Raw genomic sequence first — 24,526 nt, 5'->3', positions numbered from 1 at the left:
TTCAGTCTTGCCTGAGGTAACCATCTCATCCAGCATTCCAGCCAATTCCTTCACCCCAAAGCCACCCCAAACTCTTTCTTCCAAAAACCCAACCGAATTCCCTTCTTTTGCTTTCTTGGCCTCTCAGGGGTCAGGGGACGTGCTCTGGGCATATCTGATTGGCTTTTGATTTAAAGAGCCAGCTACTCCCCATTACAGGCTCTGTATGTTCTGCTCTGAAACAATCACAGTAACACATTAAGGAAAGCTATATTTTACAAACAGATAACAATTATAGTAAGCAAACAAAGCTGCTTATTGTGCTTGTTAAAAAGTTTATTCTGCTTTTGCTTGTTGTAAGAGCCAACACTGAAGTATACATTGAGTTTTCAGATTTCAGCAAGCATTAGAAATTATAAGTTTTCTTTATAACCATAGGGCTATAAATATGTTCTATAATCTTAAGAATGCAAAATTTAAATCTAGTATATGATATTTTTTTGTAGTGCATAATTGGAGAATACAAAAACAAAGCCCCGGCTTTCCCAAGTTGTAAGATGAAAGGTATAATTAAGTGATAAACAGGGGTTTGTACATCATGCAATCATTTGTAATATGGCTTGTTTAATTTTGGCTTAAATCTGCTGTATGCTTTAGTCAACAAATTATGGCTTAGTACGGTGTTATCAATTCAGTCAAACTATTGCTTTGCTTATACAAAAACCCCAAAGCCATTAGAAGGTATAACTTCATTAGACCAATTCAGGGTTACAAAATAACATTTATACTCTTGCACTTTATTTTTTTAAATCACAAATAGACTTTGGATGATTTTTCCCAATACATTTCATTTAAAATAAGGAAGCACGTAAATTACTGGGCAATACCATGAAAAAGAAAGGCATAAGCACAGAGCAGAAGAAAAGCCCACCTTTATCCTGTAGTCTTCTACATCCTCTACACTACCAACTCTGATTAGAGAGGGGGTCCTTCGATCTACTGCCTCCAGTTTCATGTTCATCAGAAAGCCATGGGGCTGCCTCTAGAGTGAGGCAAACAAAAAGGTAAGGAAAGCAAGGTAAGGAAGATGGTGCTTATGAGGTGCAATCACATCCTGCACAACTAAATTTCCCCTGGTCTTATTCACCTTTTTATATGAGAGAGAAATAAGGCATAGTTTGTTTCTTATACTAGCATTGAAAACTTTCACCATTCCTAGACTCTAAAACTCCACACTACCACAATAGCTTCCCCTGAAAAGGGTGATCAGAGGAAGACTCTCTGTCTTCTGAACACTGATTTAAGCATACATAAGGTTTCCCTCCTCCCATCTATACTTCTGGAAAATATTGAGGCCTGTATAGCAGAGATTTGGAAAAAATACAAACTACTCACCACCTTAAAGGCCCAAGTTGGCGCTGCAGAAGCACCTGTTTCTGACAAATATTTTTCCCAACAGAAGTTCTCAGGGTCAGGATAGTCTGGAAATGAAAATATCTGGGAGATGAAAAGGTTTTGCTGGAGTGGATCTATTTAGAATAATTCACTAGTAGCAACAGGCTCTCGGGAACTCAAATTGACCATCAGTGTTAGTTACTGCTAGATACAAATCAATGGTCAATTTAAAACAGGGACTGATTATGCCTAGCATATAAAAAAAAATCAACGTCTTACACCATAAATGTCTTCTCCAATACAGATGCCCTCGAAATGCAAGGACTTCAATTTCCATAAGTCTCAAAAATGGTCACTGTGCAAACCTCTAGAGGTTTCCAGGTTGGGGGAGTCTAAGCTACAAGTTCATGAGTGATTTATAAAACATTCTTCTACAGGAAGGTTGAATGCTATTTGGGGTCTATATTCCAAAAGGTGGGCAAACCTAAGGCAAAGAAGTGGGAGAAACAAGGACGAAAACTTTTTATGTTATGTAAGTTAAATAAAATATTACATTTTCATGATGTCATTTTTATTTCGGCATTTAGTTTCGAAAGTTCACTTCAGGAAATCATGCATTGATAGCTATTTTAACAGAAATCCTTCCCATAATTTCATGGTACTTGTTTATTATTGTATCCAAACGAGTTTATATTTTAAGAATAAATAGGGCTGTGAATTCCTATTTGATCACAAAACAGTATCTGTGATGGAAGGAATAACCAACTAGATGTTGGCTCATAGTACGTTCCTGTATTGGAAATCCCCTGTGTGCATTCCTGTATCTTTTTCCTTTGGTAAAAGATAGAATAGACGCTTAGGCATTATTCACCTTGTGGAGGAGTGAGAGGTTTTCCATGTTCCTGACACCAACCAACAGGATGAATGTAGGGGCTACTGGGATCACACCTGCAATAAAAATATGTGGTTATATAGTCTGTCTAAAGGTTGCTGGAAGGAGTGGGGAAATCAAGCATTGCTTTAATTATGTGCAAATTTATTATCTGTTTAGAGTTAATAAGCAAGGGTAGGTTTGTTTTGTTTTGTTATAAAGATCACATAGGATAAGATTTACATTTTCAACATAATCCTGACAAAATGCCCATTCTTGCTCTCCACATAACAGGTAACAATAGGAAAAAGTCTTTTTTGGGCCATGACTTTCAATGGTTGGCCACAGTAGATAGAGTACTATTATTGGCGTTCATCTCTCACCTACCAGTAGTCATATGTGTCATCCCAGTTGTCAAAGTGCACCAAAAAGCGATTGTCTACCACATCTGTCACTGTGGCCACGCAAATCAAAGAAGGATTCATACGGTCCACTGCTTCAAGCTTCATCCCTATTTGGAATCCTATGGGAGCATCATTCTGAGGAATGAGAAGACAGAATGTCAGACATTTGTCATTCATGATGCAGCTTCTGCAATCCTATAATGTAGGTGTGGAAGTATATGTAGAGTGCAATTACGCCAAACTATTTACATGAGTCTGCATCAACAGAAGTTGATAAAAGCTACAGTGAAATGGATGGCATATAAATTTAATAAACAAACAAAGTATCTGGAGGTATGAACAACTCTATGTAGTCCTAACCAGCATAGTTAACAGTGAAGAATAGTAGAAATTGTAATTCAGTAATATCTAAGGCAGGGCTGTCAAACTCCTGGCCCATGGGCCAGATGCGTCATGCACTGGCCACACCCGGTTTAGCAAAAGGGAAAAAAGTCCTGATACGTCACGTGATAACACCATGATGATGCGAGTTTGACACCCCACCCCACCCCCGATCTAAGGTATAATAGATTCTTAACCCTTGTTTATGCTACCTGGAGATACAAATGAATTTTATGAGGTAATTCTATGATAAGTCAACAATACACTGTGCCCAGAACTGTTAAGGAATTGCTTGTGACGCAGAAAAGAAGGGACTTAGTAATGTTTCCAAAGGTAACAAATTAGAAATCTAATTGGTATTTTAACATTTCAATGAACATTCAAATGATGAAAGGTTAATCTAAATGGAATTATCTGTTACTTTTTAGAATAATTTGTTCTCAGCAGTAGATTCATCAATGTTAAAGAAGCCACTGTTAATCACAAAAGTGTAAATTAAGCTAAGCCTACAAGTTCTGTGCTGCAAAAATCTGCATAATTATTAGATGGCAGGAAAGAATGCCGATGCAGAAAACTCTGACTGTCTATTGCTATCTCTCAATTTTTGCAAACAAGTTATGTCGGCCCTAAGAGATAGTTTTGATCCAATAATTAATTAGTTACAATCCTTACTATTAATCCAATGCAATTATCTAATTGGCTGAGAACTTTAATTATTATTGCAAGTGTACTTATTTTTTTAATCCTGATTCAAAAGATCAAGTGAAGTATTATTGTGGAATACAAGTCAGGCTCTCTCTTACTACTATTTCAAGAGTGAACAAAGGGGATTGATTTGTAAAATAAAGTAGCAGCCACTCACACTGTCTGGACTGGCAAAGAGATGCTTGGGAGCTGCCTGAGCTTTGGTAATCTTCAGGTAATTGGCCCAGCTGAATTCATCTTCCTTGTAACCTAAACCCCATACATAAAGGAGACATAAGAGGAGACATGCCAACAGAAGTCCATAATGTTTCATTTTAGCTACAGCAAGGATCCCTTTTCAAGTGCCAGGCAATACTGCCTTATGGTATAAAATGATACTAAGATCATTTTTTCAGTGACTAAACTTTTGTGAAATTTCAGCAATTTCACAAGCTGTTCATATTCTCACTCAAAAATTGGTAATGTTTCTGGTGAGAGCTTGAACATCTGAGATTGCCATTTTTATTCTGAAATTAATATTTCATTGTGTACTTTTATGGCTGTGAACTGAGGGATTTCAAGTACCACGTGCCACCTTTGTTCTACAGCAATGTAGTTGTTTCTGGAGGCAACTTCAGTATATTGGTTTTCCTTATAATACTGAGAACCCCAGAAGAGACAGTTTTACACTAGTACGATATCCCAAACAAGTCTAGAGGTCTCTCACAAGATTAGGGTTATATATATATACATATACATATATACATATATATATATATATACATACATACATATATACATACATACATATTTCAATGATATGGGTGCACACTTGCAATGTGTATAGTTTTCATGATGAAGAGTTATAACAAATTTGAGCACATGTAGCTAGTATAACATCTGTTATCCTAATAAGGGTATTGCCTTTGTTGAATTTGTATTTTTGCTTCTCACAGTTATAACTTTGTTTTACGTAGCACTGTGAATTCTATTTAATTTCATTTCAAGAATCTGAGGAATCAAAATGAAGATATATTTTCTTATTTGTTCTTATCTCTTATTTTGGGTTGCAATTCTCCAGTCAAATTAATTATATTCCCAATAGAAGTTTAACCAAATTTAAACAAAAATGGCTCCCATACATAAAATGTATCATACAGCATGACAAATTTACAGTTTGGCTTCTAAGGGGTCTTAAATGTTGATGAACATTGTAAATTAGCAGAAGCATCAAAGGAAAGAAATTAGACACCAAACAGCCTTTATTTTTTATTATTTTTCCTTTTTTTCTTTTTGTCGCCTATTTCTCTTTGTCTTTCTTGTTTTCTCAACATGCATACACAATACAATGGAGATCTTAGTATTTTGTAATCAACTAAAGACAGTAATCTTTATTGTATAACAAGTATCTTGATGTAATATGCAGCTGCTTCTTAATGCTATATCCAATTTCAGTTGTAAATGCTAAATTATCTTATGTTTATTAATATCAACATTTTAAATCAGTTTATATTTATTCATTTTTTATTTATTTATATCCCACCTTTATTGTTTTTACAAATAACTCAAGGTGGAGAACATATCTAACACACTTTCTATTTTCCCCAAAACAATAACTCTGTGAGGTGAGTTGGGCTGAGAGAGAGTGACTGGCCCAAGGTCACCCAGCTGGCTTTCATGGCTAAGCTGGGACTTGAACTCACTGATATTGATATAACAGCTTTTCTTTTTTTAATTATTAATGGTTTAAGTTTCCTAAACATTAGAATATTAATAGTTTTTTGTCAGCACTGTATAATACCACTGTGTCAAAATAACAATGTATTATGCATGTCTTATAACAATGTATTTTTTTAATTGCAGAATACAGAATAACAGGCTTGGAAGAGACCTTGGAGATCTTCTTCCTCAGGGAGGGAGCCCTATATACCATTTCAGACAAATAGTTGTCCGATCTCTTCTTTAAAATTTCCAGTGTGGAGCATTCGCAACATCTGGATTCAAGTTGTATCACTGATTAACAGTCAGGAAATTTCTCTTTAGTTTTAGGTTGTTTCACTCCTTGATCATATTGCTTGCCAAAATATGTTGGAAAATGTTCTTGTGGGCTTTTAAAAGAGCTACACAATGATATAAAAACAGAATGAAATTGACTTCGCAACTTAGCTTTGGAAAAACTAGACACCGAAACCTAGAGATTTGTCTACCTCTATATTCTCTCCACTCCTTTGAAAGCACTTCATTCACTCACTCCTTCATTCACTTTGCCATCAGACAAGAAAAAACTTTTGGATGTGAGCTTCTAAATGCACTGTCCTAATCTACCTACCTTTGGGAGGCTGAAGTTTGTGTCCCGTTTTCTCAAACCAGCCAGCAGGATGAATATTGGGAGAGTCAGCATTCAGCCAAAAATCATGGCATTCAGAATAGCCATCAAAATGAAGCCGCATCCTGTAGCCACATACCTGTATGCAGAAAAAGCAACAGAACCACATGGGCTATCACATTAAATCATCATGTGTTGCTTTCCACTGATAGTTTATGCTATTTTCTGATGACAACCTTTTAGCCCCTATTTTTAGATTTAGTATTTCTTGCAACTAGGTTGCATATTCACCCTAAAATGAATGGTGAGCTTTAAAATACGTAAATGAAAGAAACTAGGGGTAAACAAGAGAATAGCTGAGCTAGAACAATATGCAACAGTATAAACTCCTCTCACCTCTGCTACAGTGAGAATAAAATACATTGAGGGGTGCTGAGGATCTATTCCTTCCAGTTTCATTCCCACTTTGAAACCATTCTTATTTGGGGTAATCGACTGGTGCTAAAAAGAACAAATCACACAAAAAATGTAAGCGGTACATAATTTCTTCTAATGATACATTTATGCTATTAAATGGAAACTACTGCAATAAGATGACAGAAATCAATATGGCACCTTAACCATGATGGCAGCTCCCATGTGATTACAAACTTTGCCTCGTGTTTCTGCTTCTATTAGAAACAGAAGTTCAGTACACATATTTTGAGGTCTTGAAATATGTCAGAATAATAAATCTATCTCTGCATTTTAATTCTCCATTGTGAAAGGTTCTCCACTGGTATAGGAAGTCCTCAACTTATGATCACAGTTGGGGCCAGAATTTCCATTTCTAAGCCCGGTGGCTGTTTAAAGGAGTTGTGCCTGATTTTACAAGTTTTTTTTTAATGGTTGTAAGCGAATCTAAGCAGTTGTTAAGTGAATCACACAGTCACTAAGCAAACCGGGCTTCCATCATTGACATTGCTTGTTGGAAGCCAACTGGGAAGATCACAAATGGTGATCATATGATCCTATAATGCTGCATCCATCATAAATACATGCCAGTTGCCAAGTGCTCAAATTGTAATAACGTAACAAGGCGATGCTGCAACAGTTATAAGTGCAAGAACTGGTCGTAAATCACCATTTTCAGTGCCACTATAATTCTGGCTACTAAATGAATGGTTGGTTGTAAGTTGAAGACTACCTGTAAAAGAAGAGTATCTGATTTCATTTTTGTTTCTTCCAAAACAAAATAGCTTTATTTGCTACATTTAAATTTCACTTGACTTAATGGCCCTAAAAAAACTACCATATTGTATCCATATCCCAGAATGCATTTTCTCTTTTCTAAGTTCTTTTTTTTCTCTTTCTGATGAACATTACCATGAATGTTTGCTTTTTCTTTCCTTAACTTTGCTTGAGATTGAAAACTGAGAAATACATATGTGTTATAGAATAAATCTCACTGGTAAAAAGAGGTTCCTACAGTAGAAGCAACCATAAAAAACATCACAGGAACCAGAAAGAGGAATCAGATTCTTTTAGAGAAAAGAATCAATGATTATAACATAAATACGTTGATTGACAGCAAAATGTCAAAGCTCCATAAAGATAGCTGATAGAAGAATAACTCACTTCTTGGAACAAATTTAAAGGAGCAGCTGTGGCTTTTTGTTCTTCTAGGTATGAAGCCCAAGTCCAACTTTCTGCCTTTTCACTGGAAACTAAAAATATCAGAAAATGGAACAAATGAAATTTCCAAAATATTATGTTAAAGTGACATTTAGACATCTAGTTTAGCAAAGTTTAGGATACTCCACTTTCCAAAATTATAGCCATCATCTGCTTTCAGCTATTGAGGACTGAACATTGTATTTTACTCAAAAGCATCAGTTCCTTCCTTTTATTCTGCACTTGTACTTTCTGGCTGCAGATGGGACTACATAGCCAGACTATGACTACATAGCCAGACTACATCTCAGAATGAACAGATAAGAAAAGCATAACCTCTGGCAGAACATACCATTTCATATTTGGGGATTATTAATGATTACATTATAGTTGCTCAAACAAGGAATCCATGCTATATGCTTACCAAACTGATCAGTATTCCATTCTTCATTACTATTATTAACAGCAGAAAGTTCTCCTGAACCATTTATCTCCTCCTGCTTTAGTTCCTAAGACACACAAACAAAATCTCTTACTTATGGGGATACCAGGAAATTTGAGGGAGGCTTTCTTAGAAGGGGAACACTACACACTTAGGAGAAGGGATAACAAAATTAGAAGTGATTAAATTCCAACTCAGTTACATTGAATATATATCTATATATCTACTAATAACATTATTCCTCATGAATTTTCAGTGATAAAAATGTACTATTTGGCACCAATTTTTTTTAACACCTCTGTAGTCATTCCTAGGGTTCGGGTGCTGGGTTACCTGCAATCTTGGGGTTTCAGATTATGTCCCATAGCTTTCTATGATCAATTTCAATTTGTAATAAGTCAAAAGAATTTTGTAGCATTTTGTGATATAAAATCAAGGCATAAGCTTTTAAAATTCCCTTCATCAGATCTAGAAAGTGTTATAAATGCCTGTTTATATGAATGACAGAGACTGCAAACAGAGGTCAGTGGAAAATAAAACACAGATGTGAGAATAACCTTATTACACTGGCATTCTCAAAATATTTGCTGCATATGACACAGACATTCTCACATTAGTGAATTGATCAAAACAATGCAAAGTGCGAAAAAAAAATCTCAATTCGTCTTTGAGCCATATGAGAGAGACTTGTACCTCTTGATAACTGCAAGAAACTTTGAATTTATGGGTTTTTAAAGTTTTATAATTTTATGCGGGAGTATGTTATTTTAACATTTGGGCAAATTTAAATTAGTTTTTTAAGGGATGTTTTTAACTATTGTGTGTATCTGTATTTTATCTGCCTGTTCACCGCCCTGAGTCCTTCGGGAGAAGGGCGGTATACAAATTAAAATATTCATTCATTCATTCATTCATTCATTCATTCATTCATTCATTCATTCATTCAAGGCACCAAGAAGAATAATGTTGATTTAGTGGTGTCTACAAGCTCCATGTTGGTGATCCAGGACTTAACATAAATTTCCTGTCTTTATAATGCTACAAAACTCTTTGCTTCCATAAGATCAGTTCCACTGTATTGATACATAACAAAAACTTGTACTCCAAAAATCCTTAGAACATTAAAAAGGTAAAGGTTCGCTCGCACATATGTGCTAGTCGTTCCCGACTCTAGGGGGCGGTGCTCATCTTCATTTCAAAGCCGAAGAGCCATCGCTGTCTGAAGACATCTCCGTGGTAATGTGGCCGGCATGACTAAATGCCGAAGGTGCATAGAATGCTGTTACCTTCCCACCAAAGATGGTCCCTATTTTTCTACTTGCATTTTTTACATGCTTTCGAACTGCTAGGTTGGCAGAAGCTGGGACAAGTAATGGGAACTCATCCCGTTACGCAGCTCTAGGGATTCGAACCGCTGAACTGCCGACCTTTCAATTGACACGTTCTGCATCTTAGCCATTGAGTCAAAGAATCCCCTTAGAACATTAAGTTACTGTAAAAGATAGGTAGGAATACAGCTAAAAATAAAGCTGAATTGCTCCTTGAGGGAACTTGCAATTTAAGGCAAATACAAATATAGGAGATCTGAGCATATCTTTAATATCAATAGCACTTAGACTTATACCACTTCACAGTGCTTCTACAGCCCTCTCTAAGCGGTTTATAGAGTCAGCATATTGCCTGCAACAATCTGGTTCCTCAGATTAAGTTATTTTTAACTTGAAATTAGCCCAAACAAAAGGAGATTTTTATTTTTTTGCTGGTCTACAGAGCAAATATTGTTTAGGGAATAGGGGTATAGTAATGCTGCACCATTCCAAAATTCCACTATCCCAGTTTTTACCAGTCATACTCCTGGAAAGAGATCTACCAGAATTATGACCAGATTTTATCCCCTGTAAGGATAACTGCAGCTTTGGCTCTGCATGCTTCATTTGTGCAATGCAACGAATGTGGGAGTATGATTTCAATCCAGAAAACAAAACAGTAATCCTGCTTGGGATATGGCTACATTCAAAATTAATGCTGTTTGCAGTGCTTTAATGAAGAAGAAAGAACTAAGGGGTAATATTTGGTTCAAGATTCCTTGCATCATGTTAGTTTTAGCCATGTACTGCCAAATTTACAATTTGGGAATGCTTCTAGAAACTTTACAAATAATAACAATTTCTAAACAAGCAGTGATGATATAGTGATACATGAGGTGAAAAATCCACAGGTGCCGAATACTTTATTAGAAAAGGGAAGAGGGAAGAGGAGAGGCTCAATCAAATGCATAAACTACTGCTTTTGAATTATCCTGCAGGTAGCTGTGGTTTTATAATTGTATATTCAAAGATAAAAGCTAGTTTAATGCAGCATTGCATTTGGGTTAAATTAGTAATGCCCTCCAGATGTTTTGAACTACAGCTCCTTTCAGCTTACACCATCATATTCAATAATACAGATTATAAATTATTTAATACAAAGCATCTGGAGGGCACTAGGCTTGTATAACGTGCAGTTTTCAATGGGTAAGACAACGTGGATTAGTTATTCTGCAGTGTAATGAATATGAATTCTGAATATGTATGAGTCACTTCTCGTGAGATGAGCAGCCATATAAATTTGATAAATATGGTTACAATGTATACATTTGTAAGTTTAAAAAGTTAAGCAATTGTCAAGTAATAAATTGTTTCAAAACCACAAATTATAGGTAGACCTTTTTCAAATGACAGCTGGCTTTGACCATGTCCAAAATTACCAGCACTATTTTTATTTCTGCGCAATGCAGCCTGACTGTCCTGACCTTCTCCCCTTGATCTCCCAGAGCGTTGCCCTGCTGGCCAAAGAAAACTATATGAAATGGCTTTCACCTAGCATTCTGTCTTGTTTTCCCCGTTTTGTGAAGAATCAAAATACAACTACAAAGAAAAACGAACAAAAGCTGATCTATCTGGTGCAGTAAAACTGCTTCTCTTGGAACAAATCCAGTGGAAAGTAGGGGAACAATGATAAGGTACCATGGCACATCCAACTTAGGAAAAGAATGGATACCCCTCTATTCAGTACCATTCTTGAATGTAGAAGAACCTGTATTTAGAACTTAACAGTCACTTAAAAGTGGTATCTTGACCACTGAGGGAATGGAGGACAAATATGAATACTTCTTTCCTTTCTAGAAGTCCTATAGGTTACATGTACAAATAGATATGCATATGTTATGCTGTACCTATGGATCATTCCTTTATATCTGTGGGGCACCAAAGAGTTTAAGGCAGCTCTACCTCCCTCCTGCACTAAAAAAATAGTTGCCCATCCCTACTTTGTAGTGTCCACTGGTTAAAGCTCCATGGTCTGACTGGCTCTAATTTAGGCCAGTTCAGTGAATGAGCGAGCATGCATACCAGGGAAAAAAAGGCTGCTATCAGATTCTACTGCAAATACATGCAAGAACATCCCAGTCACACCATTTGCTCTGATTCTTCCTCTTCCTCCTCTGAAGGGCTTTGATAATCTTTCCTCTTCCGTTTCTTTACTGGCTTGAGAAGTTCAGTAGTGTTGGTGATGCCAGCAGAATTCTCCACAATGACAGACCTGCAAAAACAACACCCAAACTTGCAGATTCTCCAGATAATGTTGCTCATTGCAACCCAATGAGAGTTGGGTGATCCTTAATATTAGAACTTTCCGCTGCAACAACATTGACAAAATAACAATAAACTACTTTTTTTTCAAGAAAGGCACACCCCAATGTTAACATTTTTAAACATTCAGAAATACACCATTTCCACTCGAGGACACTGCAATAAAACCTTAAATGAAATTGATTCATGCATTTTAATTCTGTTTCTCAACCATTGTTTTAGTTGCAAAAATCAAGACTAATCAACATTGATAATAAGTCCATGCTTGACATTCATTGCTACAAAGCAATTTAGACATCATATTCTGATTGTCTCCTAAATAAAAAAAGAAATCAAAATGCCTCAATCTAGATGAAATACATTTGGAATTGGGAACATTCATTCTGGTGAAACTATAAGAAAATGTACTTTGGCAAGAGTGATATGATTCCTCTATAGACATTTGTATACCCCTTGTACAGGGGTGAAATCTACTTACCTTCCTTACCGGTTCGGAAGCGCATATGCCACACGTGTGCATCACATGCATGTGCAGACCTTCTGCGCATGCACAAAAACTTCTGTGCAGAAGGTAAAAAACACATTACTTTCTGGTTAAAACCAGAAAGTAATGACACCTGGGCGGGTGGGTGGAGCTTTGCTCCGCCATCGTTAAACCGATCACCAAACCACCAGCCACGATCATTAGCGGATCGCGAGATCCAGTCAGAACCAGGAGCATTTCACCCCTGCCCTTGCAAAATCCTCAGGTCAAAAGGTCACCTACGGAGAAAGTCCACTTAATATAGGTGTAAATTGTGCTTCTCTACAATGTTCACTAACTTCTGGGAATTGAAATCCGTACATCTTAAAGCTGATAAGGTTGAGAAACATTGATGTAACCTATGTTACATAAATTTGTCTATATTAGTTATTCAGCATTAATGGATGCTCTTTTGCCCAAGTGCTCCTTTAAAAAAAGATTTACAGTATTTCTTTCTGTCCATGGAAGAAAGGGAAAAATCTAGACATAAAAAGTGCATTAATTTTTCTCCTCTCCCTACCTCCTCTCCCCACCCCCTTTAAAGACAAATCTTTATTACCTTTCTTTGAACTGCCGGTGACAGTTTTCACTGCAAAATGCCCGGCCTTCCTGGGTTGACCCAGAAATATTTCTTCGGCCACAGGTATTGCAGTGGCATAGGTTGTCTACCGTTGGAAGTTTAAGAGGCTCTGGAATATCTGATTCTATAGAAATTAGAAAGTGAAAAGCTCAAATAAGTAACATCAATGTTATGATAATGAGAACATTTTCTGGGTCAGGCCAAATTGCGGAATGATAATCCAGTAGGCTGAGCTCTGGGTATGTTTTATGTGCCAATTACTCAGGCATATTTTAGGCCAAAGGTACAAAATGAAAATGTAACAGCCTATTTTTCACAATTCAGACCGTGATTAGAGTAGCAGAAGCTCAATACATGAAACATCTCTTTTACATTTTTCAGTGTTGAGAGGTTTTAAGTAAGACACTTTACATTTTGCAAAGCTTTAAGGCGGGTGTTGGCAACGTGCGGCTCCCAAGAATGCAGCTCTTTCGTCCCCCTGCTGTGGCTCCCTGTCGGCTGGCTGGCCCCACCCCTCGCCCTCCCAGTCACTCCTTGGGTGGCCTGAGAAGGTAAGGATGACAGTGGGGTTGGAGACTCGCTCCATATTCCAGAGCGGGAGGAAAGCGCCCCTGTACTTGCCTCTCATCTCGCAGGTGCTTCTTCCAGCGCTTCTTGGTGCTGCGCACACCTCAGTTGCTCGGGGAGACATGCAACTTTCTCTCCTGGCCTAGCCCAGCTGTGGCCAATGCTCTGCGTTGTAATGAGCTCCAGGAGGAGTAGGGGATGCAGTCTCCCCCATTGTGAAGTGCGCTAAATTTAAGTGTGGTGTGCAAGGTGCTGTGAGAGCAGTGAGGGTGGAGGCGGTGACAGCAGCGGCATCAGCCGCAGCCGGGCAGGGCCAGTGCTCTAGACTTGCGACTTGCACTCACTGCCTCCATGGCCTGCTCACTGCTCTTGCAGCTCCTTGAGCAGCACACTTAAATTTAGAACGCTTCACGATGGGGTAGATGGCATCCCCTCCTCCTCCTGGAGCCCATTATGACAGGGAGCATCAGCCGCAGCAGGGCCGGGCCAGTATCTCAGGGCAGGGAGAAAGTTACGTGTCTCTCCAAGCGACCGAGGTGTGCACAGCACCAAGAAGTGCCAGAAGACGCACCCACGAGATGAGAAGCAAGTACAGGGGCACTTCCCTCTGGAATATGGAGAGAGTCTCCATACCTTTGCCCTTACCTTCTCAGGCCACACGAGGAGTTACTAGGAGGGTGAGGGGTTGGGCCAGCTAGCCAACAGAGAGCCACAGCAGGGGGAAGAAAGAGCTTCATTTATCTGGGAACCTGAAATGACTCTTGATTTAAAACTCAACCCTCACCTATTTATAGAAATGGTTCAAGAGGAAACACACACACACACACACACGAGAGGGAAAGAGAGAGAAAGAGGGGGAAAGACAGAGACAGGGGAAGAGAGAGGGGAAGAGAGAGAAGGAGGGAAAGAGAGATAGAGAGATGACAGAGAGAAAAGGGGAAAAAGAGAGAGAGAAATGGGAAATGATAGAGGGACAGAATGAGAGAGGAAAAAAACTAATGAGACGGAGAGAAGGGGCAACGGGAGAGGGACATAGAAATGAGAGAGGGGGAAAAGAGAGAAGGAGGGAAAGAGAGATAGAGAGATGAGAGAGAGAAATGAGAAAATGATGGAAGGACAGAATGAGAGAGAGGAAAAAAACAAATGAGACAGAGAGAGGAGCGGGAGAGGGACACAGAAATGAGAGAGCTGGAGGGAGAGGATGATAGGGAAAAGAGGGAAACGAGAGAGAGAGAGAGAGAGAGAAGGGGAGAGAAAGAAAGAAAAAAGAGAGGGAGGGAGGGAGGGGAGAGAGACAGAGAGAGCACCGGGTAGGCGTGGCTGGGAGGATCATGTGACTGGGTGGGAGTGACATTGAGTTGGCCACGCCCAGCCAGGTTTTGGGGCTCTCAGTGTTTTCTTTTCTGTGGGAAACGAGTCCAAATGGCTCTTTGGGTGTTTAAAGTTGCAGACCCCTGGTTTAAGGAATTAATTTCCTCACTGAAAATGCTAAAATTCCTCTCTACAAATGATCCCTGGAATCATCCATTTTGAAATGCAGCCCTTTACATTTTACACAAGGCTTGGCAAAGCCTCAAACAGACAAAAATATGTGGGCTTATGATTGATAGCTATAAAGATTACCACTAAAAAGTATAAATATTATGGATTCTGGAATACAGTCCAACTCTTTAATAGCAAGTCCAACTTGATTATGAGGGATGAAGTGGGGAAGGCGTTAAGAATAAAGCAATTAGCAGCATTCTAGGTTACTGTCTGATTGCCTCTTTCCTAAAATTTTTACATTATGCAAATTTTTATGGATTTTTTTTTCTCTGCAACCCCTTGCTGAATCCAAACTGTTTTTAAAGTCAATCCTCTTCTGCCATATCAATTGGGTACATTTTTCTTCATTTTTCAGAGAGTAATCCTGCTGACCAATAAAATAAGTGTTTGGTTATCCGAGATGTACACAAAATTTATTTGCAACATTACTTTGGGATTGGAAAGAAGTAAATGATACATAAACACCTATTATCCTGGGTAACATAGAATGATCAGGACTAGAGGAAAAGAGTGCTTGAGGAATTCACACTTCTCAGGAAATCAGGTCATCTATGAAATTCATGAAGTATTAAGAGCAATTAGTCATGGCTTTTAACATTCTCCACATTACCATGGTTTAGTAGAACCTATTCTTGTCAAAATGAGTATATAAAGTTTGTATGCTTCCCCTTTCCAAATCCTCACCTGGAGTCCTGATAGGATTGCCCTTGCAGGTAAGTACCCCTCCATCATCCCCATTTCTTTCTGGCTGACATTCCTGTATTGGTTCTGCAGGTGAAGGTTTGTCAGCACTAACTACTTTCACTGTCCCATATTCATTTATTCGAAACTGTGTAAACACAAGATGGAAAGAAAAAGTCAATGGGGAAGCAAGCAGCACATTTGGGACATGACAATATTGTGACGGAGTGAAAACAAACTGCCCTTCTTTCACTGAGCATAGGAAAACACTCCACATTCATCTTGGTTTACCTTCACAGACACTTTGTGAGGTAAGCTGGACTGCAAAGCAGCAGCTGAACCAATGCGTGCTTTGGGTTATGTTCATAGGACATGCTAATATGTATGACATCAGGTGTTCAGGGACAAAGGAAATTCTTACAAGAATATAGCTTTAGTAAAAGAATGTGGTAATGGATGATCGCTTGGTATATTTAAGAGTCTGGCCTAAATTCCTTTAAAAAATTTTCAATGATAGATCTCTATTAAACAATCATCTCAAACCAGAATTTAGCAGTTTTAATTAAGCATATAAATGCTATTGAGGATACATAGGGACAAGTGTCATGTTTCAGCAAAAGACCTGAATGCCAGATCATGTTTTTCCTTTTTGTGTGCTGTTGAAAGGCCTAGTCTAGGTAGTTCTCAATTTATGAACGTAACTGACCCCAGAATAACAGTCTTAAATTTTTGTGGTCATTAAATCAACCATTTTATGACTTCTTCTGTGCCAGTCATTAAGTGAACATTACTATTGATAAGCAAATGCAGCGTTCATGAAGGCAATCCATTTTATCCAGTAGACATTTTTTTTTACCAGAAACTGGAAGTAAACACCAGAGACTGGAAAAAAAAGTTAAAACTTGCATTCATGTAACAGTGGGGAGATACAACCAGCCATAAAAGTGAAATAGTTGTCAAGTGCCAAAAATGTGATCACATGATCGCAGGTGTTGGGGTGTGTGTGTGTGTATGGTCAGCCTCTGTAAATTCAAAATCGGGTTGTAAGTAGCTTTGGGGAAGGCGTCTGTCATAATTTTGAATGGTTGGTGAATGCCTGGTTGTAAACGGAGGACTAATCTGTATATTGTGTATCAATCAAGTACTACTCCTGAAATTTGCCCAATGGTTTATACACCTAAGAACACACACACACACACACACACAAAAAAGAGCCTTCATTGATTTACCCTTAGGTTGCTCCCAGGAAGAGTGGCAATCCCATCTTTCCATTCCAGATCCCGGATGGTGTTGCAAATCTGCACTCCACTGATCTGAGGGATGACTGTTGCTGTGATGGGCTCGTTCCCCACACTCTCTCTTGGTCTCTCTGTCCCCATGTTTTTCTGGGCTTCTCGGGGGAATCGCTGGATTTCTAAGGTGTTCATTGGAAGGTTTATAGTAGTTGTGGTTGCTTATGAAAAAGAAAAGCAGTACAGTATAAACATACTGATATACATGCAGGTAAATAATGACCTTTGAGTAAAGGTCACCCAATTTCATTACAGAGCAATATAATCCAGATATAGCTGAGTGCTGAAGGAAATATGAATAGAAGTGGAAGATTCCTAAGCTTTACAAGTAGTATAAAATCAGTGAATTGCAAATGTGTAGCTTGAACAATCCTAGAGCCTCTCATTTTGGCTCCAGAGCCATCCTGCAGTGAGGACAACATTTTTGCCTACTGTCTGAAATTAGGAGTGGGGGGGGAGTGGTTATCCCTTCACACACACCCCACCCGCCAAATAGGAATGATTTCCCTCCAACATTTTCTCACTGCCAGCTCCAGTGTGTTATGATATCACAGGCCATCAAAACGTTGCTCGGTTTCCTGTAATGCCAGAATAAATGCACATATAAAATGTAACTTCTTCCGTTCTTTTTTTCAAGAAAAAATTCCATTACTGCTTTAAGGGATAGAATACATTTTAAAACCTCAGCATCATACTTGAACGCTCAGTTCAACCTTCTCTACCTAGACCAGTGATGGCACATGTATGATTTGTCATGTTATTTTTAATGACACATCTAGAAATCACATGAGAAGATGGTGTGTTCTTGTACATTCTTGCATAATTTTCAGAGACTCCAGAGGCTGTGCGAAGCAGGGCCCTCTTGTGTGACTTTCAGAGGGTCCAGAGGCCACATGAGAGGACACCACATTCTAGTATTGCCTCTTCATTCTCCAAAACAATCCAAAAATCTTTTTGGACTGTGCCTTCTGGCAGAACATACAGAACAATTAAAACTCGGACCACACGTTTTCTGAATAGTTTTTATCCCAGAGCTATAATTGCACTCAACAATGAACTAAAGGGTGAGCTGTTCGACAGCATTACTTGGTCTGTTGTGTGGATGTTTGGGTGGTTCAGGGGTGGGGAATTTGTGGTGGGTGGGTGGATGTTTGGGGATTGTTATGTGTGTTGGGCCTGGTCTTTGGGTGTTAAGTGAATTTCGTTGTATGGGTATACTTTGTATATACGTACAATGACAATAAAGTTAAACTTAAATTTAAAAATCCAGAAAGTTCTTGGGTGATTTTTGGAGGCTCCAGAGGCATGCAAGAATGTGGTGTGCTCTCACGTGACCTCCAGACCCTCTGGAAGTTGTGTGAATCGGCCCTGATCCAGTGGTAAAATCGATTTACTACCGGTTCACTGGCTATGCATGCGCATGCACAGGGCATACCATGCACCAAATGTGAGGTGCGCACGCGCACACAGTGCACACCACGCAGTGTACACCAAAAGTAAGTAGAACAGCGCACACGGGGGGGGTGTGATCAGCTGTGGCACGTGATCTTTTTTTTACTTTTAAAAGCATTTTTTTACAACCTATTCAGTCAATAAGTTGTAAAAAATGCTTTTAAAAGTGAAAAAAAAGGCTCTGATGATCGTGCGGCTCAGCTGTGATCGTCAGAGCCTTTTTTTAATCTTTTAAAAGCATTTTTTAAAAGAAGCGGCAAGTGGGCGACTGGGCAATTAGGTGAGCATGGGAGGGGGATTTTTGCTACCGGTTCTCTGAACCACCCACCGCCATCGCTACTGGATCGGCCAATCTGGTCCGAACCGGGAGCATTTCACCCCTGCCCTGATCTTGTGTGGCTCTGGAGCCTTTGAAAATCGTGGAATAATGAGGCATACTTTTCTGTTCTTTTCACTGGTTGCAACACCACGCAAGAGCATTCTCTGATGTTTCCAGGCCTTTTGCAACCCAAAACTGCCTTGGATAGGTGGTTTTTGTTCTTAAGAGATAAAGTCAAATCAAAAAAATATTTATGTAAGGTTTTTTATTTATTAAACTTTTATGCTGCCCATCTCACTATTTCAAATGACTCTTTGTTATAAATTGTTGCTCTTTTGTCTGGAATGGGGGGGGGGTGTAGGGCAGCAGAGTCAAGTTAGGCCTGGATTTTTGACACATCGTGCACTATTACTATTCTAGAGTATAACCTCAAGATCTGTGATAGCTAGAATAGATGGGAGTTATAGTCGAACATCCCTGAAGACGCTAAGTTACTTAAAATCAAGATATGTAATCCTTCCTTCTCCTAAGAATGCTATAATCAATAGGGGATCTTTAGCTTCAAAAGCATATGTTAGTAATATAATTTTTCTAGTGTAATTGTGATAACCACTGTTTTAAAATTTATTTGCCATTTGCAATTGCATTAATTCTGTGTACCTTATGTCTTCATATACCTGGGGGGGAAGGGTTATGAAAAGATCAACATTCAAGCATAATATAGCATTGCAACATCTTACAACTTTTTAGAAATGTCTTTTATTAATGTATGATAGCAACTTGAAAAATATAGAACTAACTAAATGAGGAAAAATGACTCAGCTGTGTATGTGATCTGATACTAAAGGCATAAGAATGGAAAAAAGGAACTGCAAAAGAATTGGAGGCAGAAAAGTAACAAACGTCACCATTTGAGCACTCACCTGGTATGATGAAGGTAGTTGCTGGTAAGTGGGCATTTTGCACAGTATTTTCACTGGCCACCAAATGGACACTGACCTCCCCAGTTGCATTTCCTTTTGTGCTTCTTATCACCTCCATCTCTGCTCGCCCATCCATTATTTTACCTAGAAAAACACAGGATATAATTGGAATCAGCTAGTATAGATTCCATGAAACCACAGGGGAATTAGTACCATACCTTATGCTAGCCTTCTCTAATTTTGTGACCTCCACTTTATTAAGACTGCAGAGCCCAAAATTTCGAGCCAGGATAGACAACAGAGAACTTCTCTATTACAAAAATAGCTGGCAAGGTGACCAATGTCAAATCATGATAATCAGGGGGAGGGGTGCTTCGCTATCCCTTTTAGTTCCACATCTCTCCTTGCCACTTTAGTTTTGTCTCTCCTGGACAGATGACCATACTTTTAAATAAAGAATTAGGCATCAGCCCACCCACTAGTTTTGCTTTCTGTCAATTTCTATAATATTGAAGCCTGGGATTTTGTAGGATGCCAACTTTCCTGTATTTTTTAAACATCTAAATAAATACAAGCATAAATAAAATTGGAGGTAGGGATAGAGTGCCTGGATCGGGCACTCTGAGGGCATTGCATTGCTTACTCCTATCATAAAACGTCTTCCTATGTATTCATAAATTACTGAATGTGACAACCTTTATTGTTTTCAGTGGAACAAGACTGCCCTTTGAAGCTTCTGAGAAATTGAGAGACTTAAATAGATACAATGCAGGTTTTATTTTTCAAAGCGCTGCTCCCATTTATTCAATGGTACAACTTTTGTTGCTGTTGTAGTGTTGCTGTACAGTGCTTGTTGTTTCTAACTCCTCATAACCTATTGCATTGGGAGCCTACACTTTGCTAAATTGTCTGTAACTATTATGAATTCTTGCAAGCGCCTTCTTATGTCAACAGTGATAGTCTTTAGCTACCTAACTAGATTGTGCCTTTATCATTCCAGCAAGGATCATTAAGAAGGGTTTAATTACCACTTAGTATCTGATTAAGACATAGCACATCAGAGATTTTCCATGACAGGGCAAAGCAACAATGAGTCTCTTCAAAAAGGCTGCCCTTCTGCTTTATATTCTGTTACACTGAACATAGTTCTGAAAAAAAGGAAAATATTCAGGCAGAAGGCCCAGCTGTTCTCTCTCTTGCTATCCTTTCTCCACCTTGATTATGTGCTAAATCAAAGCCTTTATTTAAAGAGGTAATAAGTAATGACTTTTGCTAGGATAATTGTATTGATTTGGAAATCTCTTCATGTGGCAGCTGCCCTCCTTGGTTTTCCTTTCCTTTAATAAATTCCATTTTTACATTTAGCGATTTGGCTTCATTTGCCAAAGGAATTTCTCATTAAAATGTTGCCTATTTGCAAGACTGCAGGAATACTCGTCTTTTGTGTTTCAAAACTGGCACAGTTTTGGTTAAATTCTGTATTGCTCAGAATTCTTGCTCACAAGATTCAAATGCCGCTCTTTCTTAGGACTGGGTTGAAGGGAAAAGTTCTAGATGAAAGGGCTAAAGACACTTTCTGGAGAAACCTGGATACAATAGCAATAGCACTTAGACTTATGTACCACTTCACAGTGCTTTACAGCCATCTCTAAGTGGTTTACAGATTCAGCATATTGCCCTCAACAATATGCCCTCATTTTACCCACCTCAGAAGGATGGAAGGCTGAGTCAACCTTCGAACTGCCAAATTGCAGGCAGTCAGCAGGCAGCAAAAGTAGCCTGCAGAAGTGCACCACAACAGCTCATGTTCTGGATGTTATGGAAAAGTTCAACTCACCTGTTGGCAGCCTATTTTAATCTTGCACCAAAGAATTCTTGGACAAAAGGATCTGCAAGTACTTTTTTTTTTTACACACTCCCACATTCCAATTTCTTACACACGTATCCCTAATTCTTTTTTGTAAATTAGACTGGTTAAAAGAAAATGCCAGCACTCCCTACTTTGTTCCAATGTCTGCAATTTGATATTCAGAACACAGTTCAAAATCCTGAAGGGCTCGTTGTTTTAAAGAATACTCAGATGAACAAGCAGATTTAAAAGAATATGATTGACAAACAACAGAAACCAGGAAAGTTCAGTTGGAAAAATATAAATAACAGGTTCCCTAACATTTAGGACAAAAACTCTATTGATAATTTGTCCAATGGACAGAACAACAGATTATAAATGGAAATAAATGAAATAATACTATTGAACTTTTTTATATCAGGAACACACAAAGAATAAATCATAAGGAATGATCACCAATATTATAGTTTTTTTAAAAATTTCTATGTTCTATACAATAATTAAGTTATGTTCTGTTGATGCTGGAATTCTCTTGTTTATTTGACTGTTTTTAATATAATTTTATTATGAGATTTTTACATCAATAAAATATAAACAAAAAATTCAGAAAAAAAGAAAAGAAGGAGTAGGAAAAAGTACAGAAAATAAAAAAGAAAAAGGAATTTTGAAAAGCAACTTCTGATCTTCTTTACAACAGTTACAAACTTATCACTTCACCTCCTTTAAAACTACATTGTATAGTTTCTTTGTTTTTGATATTGATTTGGATTATCATCTCATAATTTGGATTTGAAAAGAGAAATATATAAATACAAACTAACCTAAACCATCTCTTAAGTCAGAGGCAACAAACTGCCATTTGTCTGTATGCAGAGCTGCAATTGCCTGACTTTAATTAAAAGCATTTGATTTTAGAAATGTAAACAGAATCAGACTTCCTGTAGTGCCCTGCCTACAAATGCCACATAGCATCTGGATTTAACAGTGCTACAATCATTATTATTAACACCTCTTAAACAGGGGTGAAATCTAAAAATTTTCCCTACCGGTTCTGTGGGCATGGCTTAATTGGTGGGCATGGCTTGGTGGTCAGATGACTGGGTGGGCATGGCCAATAACAATAAATAATAAAAATAATAAACAAAGTATAAAAAAACAATAAGAGGTACCAAAAACCAACTTTCACACTTTACACACACACAACACAACTGACTCACACACAATGTAAAAGCAGCTGCACTTCACACTTCACACAGCCACAAAAAGCTCAAAAACCAACTTTCACACTTTACACACACACAACACAACTGATTCACAATGTAAAAGCAGCTGCACTTCACACTGCCACAAAAAGCTGAAAAACTAACTTTCACACTTTACACACACACAACACAACTCACACGCGCGCGCGCGCGCACACACACACACACACACAAAATGCCACATACAGCTTTCTGAGATTTTGTGTGTTTGTGTAGTTAGAGTGAAACACTACAGAAACACACCAAATCTCAGAAAGCTGCACAAATATTTTATTTTATTATTTTATTTTATTTTATTGTGGACTTCAATTACCAGAGTTCTTCAGCCAGACAGCATTAATCACTCAGTGGTGAAATAGGTTAGATTAGTTCTGTCTGGTGCTGAAAATGAAACTTGGGGCTTTCCGGCTGGGAAAAAAGCCATGAGGTCGATCAGTAATCAGGTAAGTGTCTTAGACTCTTTTAAAAGGAGTTTTTCTACATGTTTTTTACAGAAAACATGTTTTTTAAGGTTCTGCTGATGTGGAACTAAGGTGAGATCCCCAGAGTAGCCTTTAATTTTAATTTTTAAGTTTAAAGGCTGCCGATCCCAGCTGAGGGGTGGGATCCTCAAAGGCTTTTTTTTACTTTTAAAGGCAGGTGTCAGCTGAAGCAAAACCGGCTTTTAAAAGTTAAAAAAAAAACCAAAACCTCTGCTGATGGTGCGCCTTAGCAGAGGCAGGGGGGCGGGGCCAGGGATTTTTGCTACCAGTCCTCGGAACCAGCAGCTGCCATCGCTACCGGATCGCGCGAACCCGTCCGATCCGGGAGCATTTCACCCCTGCTCTTAAATCATGATCATATTACGGCCCCTGCATGAAATGAGGTTCTGAGGTTTCTAAATTTCTCAGAAGCAGGGGGTCAGGTCCTTATGTGGGTGGCATATCAACCGCTTTAATAAAAATCTCACAGGTATGCATATCACTCAATGAACTTCTTTGCAGGAGCCTCAAAAAAGCAGCTATTTTGATACAAAGATTCATGCTGTGTTATACACCCATCTGTTAGTAGGATCTAGATCAGTGATGGCTAACCTTTTTGATGCCAAGTGCCCCAAGCATGCACCCTCAAAATGCAGTGCAAGTGTTTCCTGTGCATGTGGCCTGTCCCCCGTGCATGTGCACACATCCCCTCACCCATTTTTGGGCTTCCAGGTTGGTGCAGGAGGCCTTTCAGGCCCAAAACAGGGTTCAGGGGGTCCATGTGCATGCACCCCACCCCCTTGCACAGATGCATGTGCACATCCCCACATGCGTCCCGCCCTCTGCGCATGAGCGGCAGAGACCCGAAGGCCAGCTGGCCAGCGGAAGGCGCACACACATGCACAGTGGAGCTGAGCTGGGGTGACAGCTGGCGTGCCCGCAGAGAAGGCTCTGCTTGCCATCTGTGGCACGGGTGCCATAGGTTCACCATCACGGATCTAGATCCTGAAAAATAGGTTTTATTTATCAAACTGATTTAAAATTACTATACCAATTTGACATCTTTTCAAATAGCTGTTTAGATGGATCCCAAATATTGTCTAGATCAGGGGTATCAAACTCACATCATCATGGCAGCATCACGTGATGTATTGGGGCTTTTTTCCCCTTCACTAAACCAGGCGTGGGCATGGCCAGTGTGTGACGCATCTGGCCCGCAGTTTACAGTCCTGGTCTAGATGGAAGAAGACTGTCACAGAGTAGATTCAGTTTAGTAATACTGTCACTTGTATTCTTCATTCTTTGCTG

The 24,526-nt window shown here is 38.8% G+C and overlaps 1 protein-coding gene across 1 annotated transcript in view; it reads right to left on the bottom strand.

The window, feature by feature from the left end:
- The window catches only part of L3MBTL1 (L3MBTL histone methyl-lysine binding protein 1), a 52,744-nt gene that overhangs the window by 18,132 nt on the left and 10,086 nt on the right, over positions 1-24,526 (bottom strand). Inside the window, exons 2-15 of the mRNA XM_058178114.1 lie at positions 19,647-19,790; positions 16,890-17,113; positions 15,664-15,808; positions 12,847-12,991; positions 11,588-11,714; positions 8,118-8,202; positions 7,658-7,746; positions 6,437-6,541; positions 6,044-6,179; positions 3,893-3,984; positions 2,633-2,784; positions 2,246-2,322; positions 1,375-1,460; positions 911-1,021 (exon numbers count right to left, since the gene is read on the bottom strand). Of these exons, the coding sequence (XP_058034097.1) occupies positions 911-1,021; positions 1,375-1,460; positions 2,246-2,322; positions 2,633-2,784; positions 3,893-3,984; positions 6,044-6,179; positions 6,437-6,541; positions 7,658-7,746; positions 8,118-8,202; positions 11,588-11,714; positions 12,847-12,991; positions 15,664-15,808; positions 16,890-17,113; positions 19,647-19,782 (1,710 nt within the window). The 5' untranslated portion in view covers positions 19,783-19,790. The remainder of the gene's footprint in view (positions 1-910; positions 1,022-1,374; positions 1,461-2,245; positions 2,323-2,632; positions 2,785-3,892; positions 3,985-6,043; positions 6,180-6,436; positions 6,542-7,657; positions 7,747-8,117; positions 8,203-11,587; positions 11,715-12,846; positions 12,992-15,663; positions 15,809-16,889; positions 17,114-19,646; positions 19,791-24,526) is intronic.

The sequence above is a fragment of the Ahaetulla prasina genome, chromosome 3 (assembly GCF_028640845.1).
Source record: "Ahaetulla prasina isolate Xishuangbanna chromosome 3, ASM2864084v1, whole genome shotgun sequence".
NCBI lineage: Eukaryota > Metazoa > Chordata > Lepidosauria > Squamata > Colubridae > Ahaetulla > Ahaetulla prasina.
Note: the sequence above shows the minus strand (reverse complement) of the source record. Positions and strands in the feature narration are given on the sequence as shown.